The following is a 14,362-nucleotide window of genomic DNA, read 5'->3' as shown; positions in this document are numbered from 1 at the left end:
TCAGCTCATGAAACATGGCACCAACACTTTACATGTTGCACTTATATTTTTGTTCAAAGTAGTAGTGAGGGTTTGATGCAGTGTTGTGTTACCAAGACTCTCACCTGACTGGGCGCAGGGGCTGTGTGCTATAGTGCTATTCTCTCCCTTGTCAGGCATCTCTTCAGCAGGTTTCTCAGGGACCGGCGGTCGGACCTCACGGATCGTACACGTGTATTTGCATCGCCGCAGTGGGTTCACCGTGCTCCAGTACCAGCGAGAACACCTGCAGAGAGGAGGAGTTGAAAGCAAGTCATAAAAAAAAACAAGTCTAAACATGCCAATTTCTCATTCATTATTAATTGCTGCTACTTACCTGTAACCAACTGGGAAGAGTTTTCCTTGCTTTGCAGACAGCTCAGTCAACATACCTAGCTTTTCAATCTGCAAAGAGCCTGAATTCAGAAAATAACTATGATTAGATGAGCAAAACCCATGACCATTCCTGTTATACTTATACTCAAGTGAGCTACAAATATACCAATCATCAAATTGATGTTTTCTGGCTCGAGTCCAGTCAAGAACTTCCTGCGAAGACTGATCCCATCAAAGTCCACGTACATCCTCCGATTCACCTCAAACCCTTGGCCGGTGATGATCTGCAATGGAACAAGAACAATGTGCACATAAGTGAGGAAACTCATTCAAATATTTCAAAAAACAACAGTCCCAACTGCTGAGTAGTCCCAGGACTTTACCTTGCCACTGATGAGGTCTCTGTGTTTGTAGCAGTACACCTTCTTGTCGTCCTGGAATACACAGTTGCGGGAGCGGGCACACATGAAGTGGTAGTTGCTCTGGCAGGAGGTCAGACAGCAGCCCACTGTGGCACCTGTATGGTTACAGCGCTCACAGCGCTGCAGAAACAAGGAGACAGTTTAGATCAGTCCAGGAGGAGAGAATAAGGGTGGATAATGAGTTTGAGAGAGATGATGGACAGTGGACAAAGATACACAAATTACAGCTGCTGGAAAAACAAGAATGTCACTGCACAAATAAAGTGAAGCCTCACCATGAAGCGCCCCCTAGCGACGGCACTGTGCACGTGCATCAGAGAGCCATTGTCCTCCTCGAACACCTCGGCGGACCACATGGAGCAGTTGATGTGAGCCCATTCGTTCTGGCCCAGGTACAGCAGCCTGCCCGCCTCCTGAAGGACACACGGAGGAGGTTAGAAACACAGTACTGATGGGTTACCTACTGTGTGGTTTTGGTTGACTTCATTTCCTGTGAGTCAAGGGCTGTTATGTTGAAAAAGGGTTTGAAGGCTCAGTGCTCTGAAGTCAGAGTGCGGTTTGTGTTTCTTCCACCATGCTGCTCAGAAGTGTTCTGAAACCTAGTTTCAGTCTTACTCACATTGGACTTAGCATCTCCATACTTTTGGCACAGTGAGCATTGCCTCCCGTCGTCCTTGGACCACCCTGTGTCTAGGTCAGCCTTGGACAGCCGTCCCTCAGACTTGAATGGACGTCCCTCAGACATGGATTGCCGTCCGGCTCTTCCCCTTTTCCCTGAGGGACAAATGCCAAACATCAAACCAAAACAATTCCCTTAGGAAATTGGTTGATTCAATATTTTAAGTTTTTCATCCCCTCAGTTGTGTAAAGTACCTTTGAGTTTATTAAGCCTGAAAGCACTGTTTTTCCTAAAGTGGAGACCCCTGGTTGGCTCTGTGATCAGTGGGGTGGTGGGGTGAGGCACCTCTTCTTGTTTCACCTCCAGGCGTGGTACATTCTCCGTCTGCAGGCTCCCTAGAGGGGCCCTGGACCTTAGCTCCTCCCTCTCACGCCACTGGGCATACACATGCTCAGTGGTGGGGGGCTGAACCGCATGGGACAGCATCCCACTGCAATGGGAAAGAGAATGGATGAAGAAATGGAGGGGTGAGGAGATGAAAGAAGAGGAAGTCAAGTTCTGTGTTAGACACCAGCACAAAACTCAAATTTGGATGGTTTAGGCAAACATCTGAGTTACATGGGCACACAGTTACTCAAGTTAGGATTTGACTTTGGGAATAGAACTGCGACAGTGGCTCACAACTAGATAACTTTAAATGATGACACTCATTTACATTAAGAAACAATTCATGTTTATTAATCAATCTTTCCCCCAGAAGATAAGGTGACAGACAGGTCAAGTCCTGAGCTTACCACTACCTTTACCACTCTGTGCATCACCCTGCAATGAGTTAAATGAAGTCACTACTCTGTGTCCTCCGTCGCAGGGAAGGAAAGATGTGAACTGGGAATGTATGGGAGAGGAGGGGGACTGTCCTGGCTTTAACATACAGAAGAAGAAAATAATTATAAGACTAACTTCTGTAACTTCCTGTCACATTGGATTTGAATTACTTTTCCCCCACTTTAAGGTCATTGTTGACAGTACAATTCAAATCAACTTCTCATTTCCCAGCAGGATGTGAACAACAGGAGTGTCATACAAATGTGTGGCAAACCAGAAAACATAAATCAGTTGCACCACTGAATGTAGGCTTATGCTGCTTCATGGGAAAATGCATAAATCACTGCAGGGAAGTAGTGAAGCAATATGTCACAACCCAACGTTAAACTGGAATTTCATTGAAATCTTCCCATATGAGTCAATATCTAAGTGTTACATCCCCAAATCCCAATGTCTGAGAAGTAACTCCCAGACAGATAACCTTCTAAGAGCCTTGATAAATCATACGCAGAGTTCACAAGCATAACAAAAACTAGGTTTAACAGACTAGGACAGGGATCATCAACTAGATTCAGATGCGGGTGGATTTTCTCTTGAGCAGATGGTCAGGGGGCCGGAACATAATTACACATCATTTGTTGACTGCAAAATGGTCGCAAGATCCCCAAACAGATATAATAATTTGACTAAAACAATAATTTCAAAACCTGCTTAAATTGGTATAAAACCACATTTCTCTATTATGCGTGGGAAATAAAATCACTGTGGGCCACCAGTTAAGATACCCTGAACTAGGAGATTTAAGGAGAAGATTGCTACTCACATAGGAAGGTCTTTGGATCGGGGGTCCCACACTTTGGGGTCCTGGCTGTTGAACCAGTTGAAGACCTCCTCCAGAAGCTACAGAGAGAACAGTGAGGAGAGGGTGAATCTACACTCCCTCTGTTGGTCATTTTACAACATGTCGTTCATATTTCTTTCCAATAAACATTACAAATGTTATTGGATTGAACCATCTTCTATGACTTTAGTTTGAACCCATGACCACCAGGGGAGTGATGACCACCAGGGGAGTGATGACCACCAGGGGAGTGATGACCACCAGGGGAGTGATGACCACCAGGGGAGTGATGACCACCAGGGGAGTGATGACCACCAGGGGAGTGATGACCACCAGAACCACAGCCCTACAGAGCCCCATAACTCACTCCCAATCACATACTGTTCTGCAAACTAGACAGCCATTTGGAACAGCAGACACTGTAACTGACAAGTAACCTGTAAGTCTATGTCGTTTTTTGTTTGAATTGTTTACGTGTTCGCTATGCGGGGGGAAATGATAAAAACAAGCGGAACTACGTAGCTAATAACTGTTGTAACGGGGACAGTATTGTAGCAACACACCTTTGGAGGGAAGGCAATCCCGCGCTGTGTTAGCTAAGTTTTCATGTCATCAGGTGTAGTTCGTAAAAGTTGAAGCGTGTACGTTATGATGGTAACGTTATAATAATTAAGGATGAAGTGTGAATTCATGCCAGGAATAATAAGTGTGAAGTTTGATTTCCTCCCTTCTGTAATAAGCAGCCAATGAGGTATTTTTCCTTTATTCATGCGTTTAATCTGATACTGTTATAGCTCCGGCTAAACTGTTAATGTGTGTAAGCACTTCTGAGTTATACCAAGCTAATAAGTCACTCGTAAGATAAGAAGGCTGTAAGAGTGTGCTTAACTGTATTTTCATTTACTTTATAGTTCTCACGGAAGGTGATAATTCTGACTAAAACTACAGAATAAAGCCGGCAGTTAAAATCAAGGAACGGTTGTGCTCGTGATTACTGAAGGGAGCTACAGACACCACAAGACATATACTGAGGACTGATATCACTGACTGAGTACAGACCATGTATTTCGTTAGGATGAGGGTATTCAAGTGTCTGTTGACTAACTTCTGATATTGAATTTTATGAAACATTTAAACTAGTGTACAGTCTATACACATAACTTCAAAATAAGTTGAGAATGTTTCAAGCAAGATGAGCGTAAACAGCTGTGTTCAAAGTGCAGCCAAGTGTATATCCGTTTACTATCATGTGTGTGTGTGCTTTTAACAAAAAGGTTGTGGTTATGTAACTAAAGTACAGTAAAAATGTGATAACATTGCAGATGACTTATAGTTCATCCAACTGTTTTCTGTCATACTGAAAGTACTGTGCTTGTAGCTACATGGTCAAGTAAATACTTCTGATTTGTACTGTACAATTGCCTATGTAAAGAGTTTTCCACCCAGAGTGTTGCTGTCTGAGTACTCCGCATTACCTTCAAGTAGTAGGAGCGGGCCACGGCTGTGGGCCTTTCATCCTCCGGGAGAGACTCCTCCTGGTCCAGACGCCTCCGCACCACTTGCACCACATCTTCATGGAACGATTTCTACAACATCGACAGACATAGCTAAATAACTATGTTTGTATATTTCTGACACTACTCATTCATCTTCCTTTGAAAATGTTTCTTCAAATGAGAGTTTCAATGTAGAAGAGATCCTGTCCTGCCAATTCAGATGCTATATAGACAGACACTGACCAGGGTGGTGTAGAGGCCTTTGTCAAACTTCTTGCCCACAGCACGGAGGTCACAGGCTGGCTGGCCCTCCGCTCCACTGTCAGGGTCAACCTGGGTCACACACTACAGGAGGGGAATAGGGACAAATTTAGTATGTTAGAGAGAAAAAAACACTGAACATATAGCCACACAAGCACTTATGTGCAACAGTTCAAGATGAACAGGCAAATAGTCCCAGCAGAACAGGACTATATCAGCTAATAAACTTTTAAAAAGAGAGGAGAGAGTCGTTGCACTCGTTCTGTGAAATTATTTCTTCAGAAAAGCCACATCAAAACTGGAAAAGTAATGATAGGTGTTAAAGCCTGCTCCTATTTTCAGCTTGCGCATCTGGTCTCATTTAGCATCCTGTGACAAGAAGCATTGTACGGCCTGGTATCTCCCACCTGTGAGCAGGTGATGAGGTGCTGGGTGAGAGTGGAGGTGAGCAGGCAGGCCAGCACCTTCTCTACCCCGGCTCTCAGCTCCATGTGGAGCAGCTCCCTCCAGGGGCTGGGCTGGGACTGGCTGCAGGGCCGGCAGGAATACGCCACACTCTCTGGCAGGCTGGACAGAATCTCATACAGGTCACCTGGAGGGGAGGAGAGGGACGGACAACCATCAGAACAATTCCACTACATCAAAATCATGGGAGATAACATAATTTGATAAACTCAGATTTGGGCTGTCCCCAGATCGTCGTCGTCTGTTCTTTAGACCAATCAAAATTGTAAAACACATTTTTCAAATATAATTTGAATAAAATCAACTATATGCACTGAGCTTGTCTGACGCATTAAGCGCAGTTTGATTAAATAATTAAGACAAATTACTCATGAGGGAGGGAGCCCATTAGCCACACTGAGTAAAAACATTTATAACAAATGACAGCAAGTCTCTCCTCCCTGGTGCAGCAAACAGACACCACAGCAAGTGTTTATTGCGCTGTCTGTGCCAAATCTGCAACATAATAACAGCGATTTCATTTCTTACTTGTTTCTAAACTGAAAAGTTCTGTTACCGAAATATCTACATTTGTTAAGGAAAAACATTCCCTAGATGGACGTGAAAAAGAAATTTGAAAGTGCCAAGAGTGAGCAAAGCTGTCATCAAGGCAAAGGGTGGCTACTTTGAAGAATCTCAAATATATTTTCATTTGTATGTTTACTACATGATTCCATGTGTTATTTAATAGTTTTGACATCTTCACTATTATTTTTACAATCAGAAAATAGGAAAAATAAAATAAAAACCCTTGAATGAGTCTGTGTTTTATTTAACTTGACTGGTACTGTATATGGATAATTTATAAAAACCAGGCATGTTTAACAGTTAGGCTATTCATAAATTAAGTTGGTGTTTCCCCTCAATTTTCTTATGACAATTAAGGCAAGACCTGTTTCCTCGTCTCCTCATTCAGCTGCTGCCTCCTCCGCATTGTTCTCAACAACAACATGCTGGTTAACTTTGCTATTATGCACATAGCAACATATAGGGGGAAAGGCGCCAATTCAACGGCGCACTGAAGATTATGTATCAGAACCACTATCCATCGCGGGAGAATGAGCATTTGTTATATAATATCCTATTTATTAGCGTTGCACCATTATTGTTACATAATATAACCATTTATAATTTCAGTAGCACGTTTTGGAGTTATGGGCAGTGCCATCCTCATGGCCTCGGCAATGGAGCAGTCCACTGAGATAGGCGCGAATTAGACAGCCGGCTTGTGCACCATGAAGAAATACATACATGTGGGACTGTTCGACTAAAGAATGCTCAGTCGACCAACAACCCATTGACAAAACAATCAACCAGTCCATTTAATGGGGTTAGCCTTAATAGAGATACAGTGCCTTCAGAAAATATTTACACCCCTGGACTTTCTTCACATTTTGTTGTTACAACCTGAATTTAAAATTGATTAAATTTGTCACTGGCCTACAAACAATACTCCTTAATGTAAAAGGGAAATTGTGTATTTCAAAAAATTGTTGTAATTGAAAATGAAAAGCTGAAATTTCTTTAGTCAATAAGTATTCAACCCCATTGTTATGGCAAGCCTAAATAGGTTCAGGAGTAAACATTTGCTCAACCGTTGACTGCAGTGGGCTAAATCAGTTTCACACAGCGTTTCTTGGTAATCTTTTATTTATTTATACTTTTAAGCCCTTTTTTTCTCCCCCTTTTCGTGATATCCAAATTGGTAGTTACAACAACTCTCGTATGGACTCGGGAGAGGCAAAGGACGAGAGTCATACATTCTCCGACACACGACCGTGCCAAGCTGCACTGCTTCTTGACACAATGCTCGCTTAACCCAGAAGCCAGCTGCATCAATGTGTCAGAGGAAACACCGTACAACTGGCGACCGAAGTCAGCATGCATGTGCCTGGCCCGCCACAAGGAGTCGCTAGAGCGTGATGGGACAAGGACATCCCGCTCGGCCAAACCCTCCCCTGGGCCTGGGATCGAACCCGGGTCTGTAGTGACGCCTCAATTAGTTCTTCCATGGCCTGCATACTCACCAGACATGTCGCCCATTAAATATGTTTGGAATGCTCTGGATTGACATGTACGTGACGTGCTTTCCAGTTCCGCCAAGATCTATCAGGTTTGCACAGACATTGAAGTGTGGGACAACAATCCACAATCAACAGACTGAACTCTATACGAAGGAGATGTGTCGCACTGCATGAGGCAAATGGTGGTCACACCAGACACTGACTGGTTTTCTGATCCACGCCCCTATCATTTTATTTAAGGCATCAGTGACCAACAGATGCATATACAGTGCCTTGCGAAAGTATTCGGCCCCCTTGAACTTTGCGACCTTTTGCCACATTTCAGGCTTCAAAACATAAAGATGTAAAACTGTATTTTTTTGTGAAGAATCAACAACAAGTGGGACACAATCATGAAGTGGAACGACATTTATTGGATATTTCAAACTTTTTTAACAAATCAAAAACTGAAAAATTGGGCGTGCAAAATTATTCAGCCCCTTTACTTTCAGTGCAGCAAACTCTCTCCAGAAGTTCAGTGAGGATCTCTGAATGATCCAATGTTGACCTAAATGACTAATGATGATGAATACAATCCACCTGTGTGTAATCAAGTCTCCGTATAAATGCACCTACACTGTGATAGTCTCAGAGGTCCGTTAAAAGCGCAGAGAGCATCATGAAGAACAAGGAACACACCAGGCAGGTCCGAGATACTGTTGTGAAGAAGTTTAAAGCCGGATTTGAATACAAAAAGATTTCCCAAGCTTTAAACATCCCAAGGAGCACTGTGCAAGCGATAATATTGAAATGGAAGGAGTATCAGACCACTGCAAATCTACCAAGACCTGGCCGTCCCTCTAAACTTTCAGCTCATACAAGGAGAAGACTGATCAGAGATGCAGCCAAGAGGCCCATGATCACTCTGGATGAACTGCAGAGATCTACAGCTGAGGTGGGAGACTCTGTCCATAGGACAACAATCAGTCGTATATTGCACAAATCTGGCCTTTATGGTAGACTGGCAAGAAGAAAGCCATTTCTTAAAGATATCCATAAAAAGTGTCGTTTAAAGTTTGCCATAAGCCACCTGGGAGACACACCAAACATGTGGAAGAAGGTGCTCTGGTCAGATGAAACCAAAATTGAACTTTTTGGCAACAATGCAAAACGTTATGTTTGGCGTAAAAGCAACACAGCTCATCACCCTGAACACACCATCCCCACTGTCAAACATGGTGGTGGCAGCATCATGGGTTGGGCCTGCTTTTCTTCAGCAGGGACAGGGAAGATGGTTAAAATTGACGGGAAGATGGATGGAGCCAAATACAGGACCATTCTGGAAGAAAACCTGATGGAGTCTGCAAAAGACCTGAGACTGGGACGGAGATTTGTCTTCCAACAAGACAATGATCCAAAACATAAAGCAAAATCTACAATGGAATGGTTCAAAAATAAATATATCCAGGTGTTAGAATGGCCAAGTCAAAGTCCAGACCTGAATCCAATCGAGAATTTGTGGAAAGAACTGAAAACTGCTGTTCACAAATGCTCTCCCATCCAACCTCACTGAGCTCGAGCTGTTTTGCAAGGAGGAATGGGAAAAAAATTCAGTCTCTCGATGTGCAAAACTGATAGACATACCCCAAGCAACTTACAGCTGTAATCGCAGCAAAAGGTGGCGCTACAAAGTAAGGGGGCTGAATAATTTTGCACGCCCAATTTTTCAGTTTTTGATTTGTTAAAAAAGTTTGAAATATCCAATAAATGTCGTTCCACTTCATGATTGTGTCCCACTTGTTGTTGATTCTTCACAAAACAAATACAGTTTTATATCTTTATGTTTGAAGCCTGAAATGTGGCAAAAGGTCGCAAAGTTCAAGGGGGCCGAATACTTTCGCAAGGCACTGTATGTATCCCCAGTCATGTGAAATCCAAAGATTAGGGCCTCATTTTTTTTTCAATTGACTGATTTCCTTATATGAACTGTAACTCACGTTTAAATTTTTTCCCCAGTTTACTGTTAAACAAAAGTATACACCTCACACACATAGTCATGGGCTTAAAAAAATCAAAATAAACCAGTACCATGTCAGAGAGTTGAAATGTATTAAATTGAGTTTGATTCCAAATACTACAATTTATATACACATCATAAAATACTAAAATAACGAAAGACATAGAAACACCGCATTTTCGGCGGGCTTTTTTAAATAATGTTTATTCATTTAAATATTATTAACGTTCGACCATGAGGCCACAAGACAATGATTTGGTAATTTAGCTGCAGGAAAGAGTTAACATGTCGCATAATAAGTTGTATGGACTAACATTGTGCAATAATAGTGTTTAACATGATTCTTTAAAATCTCTGTACCACACACACACAAATGATCTGTAAGGTCGCTCAGTTGAGCAGTGAATTTCAAACACAGAATCAACCACAAAGACCAGGGAGGTTTTCCAATGCCTCACAAAGGTGGTCACCTATTGCTAGATGGGTTAAAAAAAGAAGCATAAATTGAATATCCCTTTGAGCATGGTGAAGTTATTAATTACAGTTTGGCTGGTGTACCAATACACCCAGTCACTACAAAGTTGCCAGAGAGGAAGGAAACTGCTCAGGAATTTCACCATGATGCCAATCGTGACTTTTTAAAAACAGTTAAAGAGTTTAATGGCTGTGATAGAAGAAAACTGAGGATGGATCAATATTGTAGTCCCTCCACAATATTAACCTAATTGACAGAGTGAAAAGTAGTAAGCTAAAAATACTCCAAAACATACATCCTGTTTGCAGTAAGGCACTAAAGTAAAACTGCAAAGAATTTAACTAAGAAATTAACTTTATGTCTTGAATACCAGTGGTGTAAAGTACTTTTGTAAAAAATACTTTAAAGTACTACTTAAATAGTATTTTTTTTAGTATCTGCACTTCACTATTTATATTTTTGACAACTTTTACTTCACTACATTCCTAAAGATGTACTTTTTACTCCAAACTTTTCCCCTGACAACCCAAAATACTCGCTACATTTTGAATGCTTAGTAGGACAGGAAAATTATCCAACTCAAGTAGTTATTAAGAGAACATCCCTGGTCATCACTACGGTCTCTGGCGGACTCACTAAACACAAATCCTTTGTTTGTAAATTATATCTGAGAGCGAGAGTGTGCCCCTGGCTATCCGTAAATACATTTATTTTTTTACAATAAAATTGTGCTGTCTGGTTTGCTTAATATAAGGAATTTGCAATGATTTAAACTTTTACTTTTGATACCTAACTATATTTAAAACCAAATACTTTTAGACTATTACTCAATTAGCCAGGGGCGGCAGAGTAGCCTAGTGGTTAGAGCGTTGGACTAGTAACCGGAAGGTTGCAAGTTCAAACCCCTGAGCTGACAATGTACAAATCTGTCGTTCTGCCCCTGAGCAAGCAGTTAACCCACTGTTCCTAGGCCGTCATTGTAAATAAGAATTTGTTCTTAACTGACTTGCCTGGTTAAATATATATATATATATATATATATATATATATATATAACTTTCACTTGAGTAATTTTCTATTAAGGTATCTTTACTTTATCTCAAGTATAACAATTGAGTACTTGTTCCACCATCGCTGAATACAAAGCATTATGTTTGTGGCAAATCCAACAACACATCACAGAGTACCACTTTTCATATTTTCAAGCATGGTGGTGGCTGCATCATGCTATGGGTATGCTTGTCATCTGCAAGGACTAGGGAGTTCAGGTCTGCATTCTAACAGATACTGAGAGACAAATTAATCTTTCAGCAGGACAATAACCGAAAACACAAGGCGAAATATACACTGGAGTTGCTTACCAAGACGACATTGAATGTTTGAGTGACCTAGTTAGCTTTGACTTAAATCTATGCAAGACTTGAATGGCTGTCTAGCATTGTTCAACAACGAACTTGGCAGAGCTTGACAAATTTAAAGAATAATGTGCAAATACTGTACAATCCAGGTGTTAAAAAAACTCTTAGTTGGAGATTTACTCAGAAAGACTCACAGCTGTAATCACTGCCAAAAGGTGATTATAACACGTATTGACTAAGGGGATTGAATACTTAATCAAGATAATTTTATTACCAAGATGTTATTTTTTATAATAAAATAAAAAGTTCAAATACTCTTTCAAAGTAGAATAGATTCTGAGTAGGCGACAACTAAATCTATTGTAATCCCACCTTGTAACAACAAAATGTAGAAGTGAAGGGGTGTTCCCCCCCTTTGAATTGTCTTTTCAATGTCCATGTGGCCCATTGGCATCTGTTACTTCTATCGTTACTTCATATAGAAGAATTACTTGGGGAAGGTAGTGTATAGATTGTATTACGATGTGCTGGTCCTAGACACCCTTGTATGTAGCCTACTGTTTAACACCTTTTCCCGCTTCTTCCTCTACTCAGACAAGGGGTCTCTCCAACAGGAAGGGATTCTTCCAGCGTGTCCAGGGCCTCATCTGCACTTGTGAATTCCATTCTTTGCTTTCCCTTCCATAATCACAGCATTGCCAGGAATCGTAGATGAGTTTAGATTTCACTTTTCTCCAGTGGTGGTCTGATCGGAATGAATTCGTAGTGCTTTTTCGCAGCCTAGCAGACAGGTCATGGATGAATCTAATGGATTGGTCGTGGATTTTAATCCCCTTAAACCCCTGTCCATTCAAAATGTTGACTTTAGTCTGATAGTTCCACAATTTGAAGACTACCATGCAAGGGTATTTAGCAGGGGTGTGGACTCGAGTCACATGACTTGGACTCGAGTCACAAATCTGACGACTTGCAATTCTACTTTGACACCAATGACTCGTGACTTAACTTGGACTTGAGCCCTTTGACTGGAACTGACTTGATATCCTCCCCAAGCCCAAATATAGAAAATGATGCTATTAAAAGAGTGCAGCACGTCAACTCTTCATTTTACAGATTACAGTTTGAATCTGACACCAGCCAATCAATCAATTTGCGCCAGCTGAGAAAAAGTTGTGCGTGGCAGTGCAGAGGAACATTGGCGGGTGAATTCAGATGGAGCCCTTGGAAAGATGATACCCCAAATTATTATTTTCGGATATAAAGACTACGCTGTATCAACAAAAAACGGATTGCAACATGCAAAACATGCAGGAAGAAAATTACAGATGGAGGCGCAACAACTTCAACTTTGTTCGACATTTGAAGCTGCACAAAGAACAGTAAGTCTTATAAATAATGTAGCTGTCGGCTATATTAGCTAACTTTCTCATGGCTACCCATGTATTTCCATGGAAATATAAAGTTTATTTGCAAAGTAATACATTTATATATTTGTTAAAAGCATTCATGATGTGTAAATGTAATATACTAACTATTACTCTTGTTAAAAATATGAAATGGTATTACATTTGGTGAAGAGCACATTATCACTTTTTCGGACTCGAAACTCAAAGTTCAGGACTTGAGACTTGCCTGTCTTGACTTGGGACTTGAGACTTGCCTGTCTTGGCTTGGGACTTGAGTGCCAAGACTTGAGACTTACTTGCGACTTACTTGACTTGGTCCCACCTCTGGTATTTAGCGTTCTTTTATTTCACGCCGATCCAATGGCATCATTCCAGATCCAGTGTTGATATACCCTTAACAAGTTCCTCTGAAATCAGTTTGACCACGTAGCTGGGAAGGGCTTCTTTTTCCTCGTCTTCCGGTATAGACAATAATCTCGTGTTTCGTCTCGTTCTACAGTAATTGTCAATTCCTCTTCCAAAGTTAACAGCTTTGTTTCCAAAAGGCACATTTTGTCGTCTTGTTCGCTCACACACATGCCTTGTTGGTACGTATCTGACACGATAGACTACTTCCTTTTGAACAAATCTACTTTTTTCAGCACAGATTGTAACTGTTTGTTTTGGTGAGCATCAAGAGCCTTTCAGCTACACTTCCTGGATATCCTTTAGACGTTCATTACTCTCATTTGTATCTCCAAGTTGTTCCTGGTCTTTTCCTCTGAGGGAAGCCATGGTTGTGTCGCTGCGTCGCTTTACCAACTGATTGGTTCGCTGATATTCACAGATTACCACTCACTCTCTCCCAGGTACTTGAGGATATATTGATCTATCGATTTTACAGGCTTAATTTAAACTGTTGTCTGGCTTCTACATATAACAGTTTTGTCGGTAAAAAAAGAGCTACTCACTCCCCATGCTTCCTAAACAGAGCTACTCTCTCCCCTTGCATCCTATCGGCACCCACATGCCCCTCTCATATGGCGCCAATTCCAAGGAAAACAAACTCGACAAACAAAAAATGTGAGAAACATTTTCCTGAGAGCAAAGGTCAACCTCTTCATACCTGGAAGAAATACATCCAACTATAAAACAAAAGATGGGAAACTTTGTTATTATATGTGTTTCTGGGTAACCATGACAGCAAAAGGACAAAGCAAGGAAGCAGAACTCCTTTAGGCAGAAAATTACATCAGGCCATTACGTTAAATAACTATTTTAAGAGTCACCCACGTAATTCATTTGACCTTTCATACTAGTTCTCTATTGGAAACTCCTGTGCTTACTGTGATGATACCAGGCGAAGTATCACAATACCGAGATTCAGTGGTCTAGCATCTCCTGGAAGCTTGTCTAAACTTTCTCCAAAAACATGTCACTGAAATTCACACTTTCACTTAATACAACAAACTGAACTAATAGAATACTGCATAGAATGGCTGATTTGCTCATATTTGCAAAGCTCTACCTGTGATATGGCTGGAGGAATGGGAGGAAGGAATATACATCAGTGGAGGATGCTGAAGGGAGGACGGCTCATAATAATGTCTGGAACATCACAAATAGAATGGCATCAAACACATAGAAACCGTGTGTTGGATACCATTCCACTAATTCTGCTCCAGCCATTACCACAAGCCTGTTCTCCCCAATTAAGGTGCCACCAACCTCCTGTGCTCTACATGCATAATGATCTGCATGTCATTGTGTTAGTAAGGAGGGCATGAAACATTTACTCTTCA

At 41.3% G+C, this 14,362-nt stretch overlaps 1 protein-coding gene across 3 annotated transcripts in view; it reads right to left on the bottom strand.

Annotated features, from left to right (window-relative positions):
* LOC124005299 (histone-lysine N-methyltransferase 2A-like) overlaps positions 1-14,362 on the bottom strand; it is an 80,488-nt gene that overhangs the window by 27,286 nt on the left and 38,840 nt on the right. For all 3 annotated transcript variants that reach the window (XM_046314428.1, XM_046314429.1, XM_046314430.1), the window contains exons 15-25: positions 5,226-5,410; positions 4,801-4,902; positions 4,537-4,647; positions 3,044-3,120; positions 1,650-1,885; positions 1,396-1,550; positions 1,052-1,189; positions 738-896; positions 521-638; positions 356-434; positions 105-265 (exon numbers count right to left, since the gene is read on the bottom strand). In XM_046314428.1, coding sequence (XP_046170384.1) covers positions 105-265; positions 356-434; positions 521-638; positions 738-896; positions 1,052-1,189; positions 1,396-1,550; positions 1,650-1,885; positions 3,044-3,120; positions 4,537-4,647; positions 4,801-4,902; positions 5,226-5,410 — 1,521 coding nt within the window. The remainder of the gene's footprint in view (positions 1-104; positions 266-355; positions 435-520; positions 639-737; positions 897-1,051; positions 1,190-1,395; positions 1,551-1,649; positions 1,886-3,043; positions 3,121-4,536; positions 4,648-4,800; positions 4,903-5,225; positions 5,411-14,362) is intronic.

The sequence above is a fragment of the Oncorhynchus gorbuscha genome, linkage group LG19 (assembly GCF_021184085.1).
Source record: "Oncorhynchus gorbuscha isolate QuinsamMale2020 ecotype Even-year linkage group LG19, OgorEven_v1.0, whole genome shotgun sequence".
NCBI lineage: Eukaryota > Metazoa > Chordata > Actinopteri > Salmoniformes > Salmonidae > Oncorhynchus > Oncorhynchus gorbuscha.
The sequence above is the reverse complement of the archived record's forward strand: the minus strand, read 5'-3'. Positions and strand labels throughout refer to the sequence as shown.